Below are 5,692 nucleotides of genomic sequence, written 5' to 3' on the forward strand. Positions count from 1 at the left end.
TATATATATATATATATATATATATATATATATATATATGATATTTACCATGCGGACTATGATGAAAAAATATGAGAAAGATATAGTATATAATTTTTGGACTCAGGACGTAGCAACAGGCAAAACACCACTAAGCATTTCATCCAGCGTGCTAACAATTCTGCCAGCTCGCCACCTTAATAATAATAATAACAATAATAATAATAATAATTTAATTTTTTATTGCCCACAAGGGGAGCTAAACACAGAGGGGACAAACAAGGAGAGACAAAGGGACTAAGTCGATTATATCGGCCCCAATGCATAACTGGTACTTATTTAATCGACCCCGAAAGGATGAAAAGCAAAGTCGACCTCGGCGGTATTTGAACTCGGAACGTAACAGCAGACGAAATACCGCTAAGCATTTCGCCTGGCGTGCTAACAATTCTGCCATACACACACACACCAATAAGATCATTTTACATCAGTGTTTTCTGTGATTGAATTTGCTGGGCAAGTCTTGTTAAGCACATTACATCACCACCACTTATTGCAGCCACTTTTCATCTCCTTCATGAAATTCAATATCATGAGATCAACCTTCAACACATCATCCAACCACTCAACATTTTTTCCCTTGCTCTTCCTCTCCAGTAAGTTCCATCCATTTCAATAATGAAAGCTACTTAAAATGAAATACAACTTTGCACTATTTCACCCAACTACCATCCTTCATATGCATCACATCTATATACCAATGCAGTGTTTTCCTCTTCATATATCATATCTGATTACTCTTATGCCCAGTTGTTCTCTTAGGACATGTGCTCCATCATTCAAGTCCATTAAAATTACACATCTGGTTGTGAATATCAGGTTGGACAAAAGGGTCTGCTTTTGAGTTTTTTAAGCAAAAATATGACACAAGTTTTAAACACTAAGTAATTTATTCAATCAACAATGTAATCATTGTTTCATTCCAGTATCTTCTGAAATGTATCTTCCATTATTCCCTGCTCAAAGAATTCCCTATGTTTACTGGTGAAAAAAACTCTTCTGGGTGAACTTTTACATCCTCTTCAGAGTTGAAGGTCTGTCTTTTCAATGAATTTTGAAAAGATCAGATCAGATGGAAATCTGAAGGCACAAAGTCAGACAAATATGGAGGATGCAGCAAAATTTCCTAACCAAACCTCAGTAATTTCTGTTTCATCTACAAAGAAGTGTACAATCTAGCATTGTTGTGATATCCTATTTCATAGTCCTGTCTGTGAAAAAGACTGCACCCTTCCAATCCCACTGAATTGAAAGCATAACCTTCTTTGGATGAAGTTCTATTTTAGAGGTTGTTTGTCGTGATTTGCAGAGATCCCTCCTTGATCATCAGCACTTCACATTGCTACAAATGATTCATTTTTTTCATCCCCTCTCACCATTCTCTTAAAAAAAAAAGGATCATTTCTTCACATTTCTGCAATGAATCATAGATGGAAATCCTTTCAGCAAGGTTAGCCTCAATCAATTCATGTGGAACCCAAACATCAAGCCTGCTGACATAACCAAGTTGATGCAGATGGTTTAACACCTAATTTGTATATTTGGAGAATATCTGCAATTATTCGGGTCATATAATGTGAGTTAGTGTCGACTAACTCCTTCAGTTCTGTCACTGTTGGTCTCAGTTGGCCAACCAGAGCAAGGTGCATCTTGAACCGCAAAATTTCCTGATCGAAATTTAGAAAAACACTTTTGACACATATTCCATAACAACATCCTCTCCATACATTGCACATATCTTCCTGCAGGTTTCTGTTGTTTTCTTGCCTTTTTAGAAATAAAAAAGCACGAGGTGTTGATAATGTTCATTTTGGCTCTCCATTTTTGGTGTTATCCCAAACACACAGAACACAGCCTCTCTCATTGCAAGTTCATGTTAAACTTAGTCGAAGTGTCAAGTATCTAATGAGAGTGCATGCACAACGAACACACTGTACTTAGCTACTTATTAGAGTGCTTGAGGTTTAGTGTTGACAAAAACCAAACAGACTTTGTGGCCAACCCAATACTTGCTGCCTTTCTCTCTAGCCTTCATACATTATTCACACTTAGAGAATATGTTTTGCTACCATACAATATATTTCATATATAAGCATCACATAATCTACTCTTCACTCAGAGAGAGAATTCCTTTGTTATTAGCAATGCTAATAGCTTCCTTGATTTTTTCCATCTTGTTCATATCTTATATACTATGTTTTCAGAATATACTTCTTAACTGTTAGTTATAAAAGAAGCTTTCACTTACTTCTAGAGAGCCTTCTGTGCAGTAGACAGTATATTTATTTCATAATCTTTTACTGCAAACTACCTGAGTACAGCAATTACATTGTGATGATAGTAACATAAAACAAGTGTAAAATAAACCTAGTAAAATAAAGATTATTGCGTTGTAAAAATCATGTGTTAATAGATGATTGGGTCATAAAACCTATATATAAAGAGTGGTGATAATAATATAAAACACATATATAGCACAATATTTTTTTGTTTTATTCTTTTAACTATATCACTGACACACTATTCCAGTGAGAGTAGAGCAGGCATTGACCAGGTCATAGATGTGTTATGAAAGATTTTGATATTTTACACTATAAAGTAGAATCACGAAATAAAGCAACATAGTTTGTTCTAGGTGGCTGTTATGACACTGCTGTAATGCAGTTTAAGTTTCAGCACATGATCTCAAATTAAGCCATTTGCCATATGTATGTTACAAACCAAGTAGCTAGCTAGAAAATGTCTATAGAGATGAAAGTAGTAACTATACTGAGAAGTAATGTTTATTGCCACTTCAATATGGCTGTTTGATAAGAATAGACACTACTACTATTTTTATCCCCAGGAGGAGCTTCTTCCAGCTGGTCATTGATGCAATCTGCATCCAATATATATTGCAAGCAGGGAAACAAACTCCTACAATCTTCTAGTAGACAACAGGACCACCAGACCAAACAGTTTCAAGCTATTCATGCTCATCCTCAGTGGTGGACATCCATCCACTAGAAATAGCAGTAATCCACTCCGGCTCATAATATATAACAAAAAATAAATGAATAAATAAAATAAGTGACAACCAGTCACTGATCTCGCAACAAGCAAAGTAGCTAGTTAGAAGACCTCTATAAGAGATGGAAGTAATAACCATACTGAGAAGTAATGTTTATCACCACTTCAACATGGCTGGTCCATAGGAACCAATGTTGCTACTGTTGTTAAGCCCAAGAGGAGCCTCCTCCAGCTGGTTATTGACGAAATCTGTGCCTGATATATATCGCAAGCAGGGGAACAAACCCCTACCTTGTTCAAGCAGATGACAAGACCACCAGACTGTACAGTTTCGAGCTATATATGTTTATGTGCATATATTGAGGAAGCTACGATAAACACAAATTTATATCATTCATTCCTACAGATGTACATTTCCTCATTGTAGTTATTTAGAATCCTACACTAGATGGTCCAAGTGCAATTGGATGCTTAACGATAATGAATCATCAGGGGACACTTTATTGCCTTACGTTACAGAGAACTACAATTTCCATAGGTATACGTTGTGTATGTGTGCATGTATAAATGTATATATATTTATATCTATGTTGTATATCCTTGTGTGTGTGTGTGTGTGTGTGTGTGTGTTTGTGTGTGTGTATGTAACATCATCATCATTATTTATTGTCCAGCATAGACAACAGACATTAGATGATGATGATAATGATACATGCATACACACACACGCACACACTCACAAAAATATATATATATATATATACACACACACATATATGCATGTATATATTAAAGCTACAAAAACATCACAGAGACTGTAACTCAGAGTTTCACACATTTTCCTGTTCGTTGGGCAATTATGAAACTCTGAATAAAAGCTCTTTTGTGATGTTTTTGCAGCTTTAATAAAAAAGCATATTGCTCTACCTTCGGTATTCGAGTACTATTTTTTCCACCTTGTTTTTCATTTATTTGCTTACTCGTGTGTGTGCATGTATATATATATATATACACACACACGCACATACACACACACACACACATATATATACACACATACACTTATGACAAGAATTCTGTTTATTTATTTGTCTCTTTCAGAGTGACATTTATTTCATTTCCTCGGCATACTCGGGAATCAGTGAACGAAAAAAAGAAGACACATCACTGTCCCCACCACCATCTCCCTCAGGTAAAAGTACAGATGCACCCTGTTTTTCTTTTCTTCTTTTTCTTCCAAAAGCTTCCATTTATTTATATATTTATATTAAGGGCATTACTATACATAAAAGGCTCACGCTATGAGGGACTCTTAAAGTCAAAACTACCATAATAGTTTTTACTTTAAGAGTCCCTCCTAGCATGAGACATTTATGTATAGTAATGCCCTTAATATAAATAAACATATTTAAAGGGAATAATTAATAAATTTTTCCCTTATGAGGTTTTTCACGCTAACTACTCGATAAATTCTTATAAAGATTTTATCCTATTTTTAAATTTTCATGACGATATATATATATATATATATATATATATATATATATATAGCTTTGGGTCAAAGATGCAGTCTATAGCAGAAGAGGTAAAACTCTTTACACTACACACATTCAAATTTTAAACTGCATGCTGATGAAACTTCCATTCGATACCCTATTCCATACCCAAGGAATCTATCTCCAAAACAGCGTCCAAATTTCCTGATTAACCCACACAAATAACACAGCTAAAACTGCATCTCAAAGACTATCTTTTCTCTTCAGAGCCAGGAAATACTTCAGCTTTGATCAGTCGCTGATCCTTTACAATATTTGAGTAAAAATCCGCAATGAAGTATTGCTTTCACATTTGAGATGGTGACATTGCTGCTCACAGAAAGATTCTTGATCCCATCCAAATTCTAGCTCAGTTAATTGACTGACAATACACTACTGGCATTCTCCAATACACTACTGGTATGTCTAGCTAGACAAAATGGCCTCAAAAAGAACTGATAACACTGCAGCACATCATCAGAGAATATTACTGGCTTCAGTCTCTGGCCCACAGACATGCCGTCTTCTTGCTCTCCCTGTTATTACTGCTATAATGTCCACTGCTCCTCCAAACTAGTAAATATCATAGCCTACACATTTCTTCTCTTTTCACTGCTCCTACTATGACTCACTGCACAAGCTTAAAATGAGCCAGGATAGTTAATCCTTCGTATTCAAAACATCTCTGGAATTTCCTGACCAATCCTGTTTTTCCTGCATTTGATGGCTAACGCATTTTCAGTGTGAATATAAATCACATCAATCTCACATGTCTTGATGGACATAGCCATTCTTTCTGACTAAGCTATGTATAATAACTTATTATAGATACATACATCCTCATGTTTGTTTTTTCTTTTTCCCTGTTTTTCTCTGATTTTTTTCATTAATTATATAGGGACTGTAAATATGGTTTTTCTTTTTGCTTGGACACCGGCTTTTCTTAAAAGGTTTCATTTTACCTTATAAGTAACTTTTAATCGTAAAAAATTCTTAATCGATGAACTTTTATCTATACCTTATGTATTTATATGTTTCTTATATACGTATTTTTATATTTATATATTTATATATTTATATATTTATTATTTTATTTTAGGTTTTATAAT

The 5,692-nt window shown here is 34.6% G+C and overlaps 1 protein-coding gene across 1 annotated transcript in view; it reads left to right on the forward strand.

Annotated features, from left to right (window-relative positions):
- LOC106884224 (GTPase-activating Rap/Ran-GAP domain-like protein 3) overlaps window positions 1–5,692 on the forward strand; it is a 1,434,052-nt gene that overhangs the window by 1,408,562 nt on the left and 19,798 nt on the right. Inside the window, exon 31 of the mRNA XM_052965840.1 lies at window positions 4,150–4,240. Coding sequence (XP_052821800.1) covers window positions 4,150–4,240 — 91 coding nt within the window. The remainder of the gene's footprint in view (window positions 1–4,149; window positions 4,241–5,692) is intronic.

The sequence above is a fragment of the Octopus bimaculoides genome, chromosome 2 (assembly GCF_001194135.2).
Source record: "Octopus bimaculoides isolate UCB-OBI-ISO-001 chromosome 2, ASM119413v2, whole genome shotgun sequence".
NCBI classification, from domain to species: Eukaryota; Metazoa; Mollusca; class Cephalopoda; order Octopoda; family Octopodidae; genus Octopus; species Octopus bimaculoides.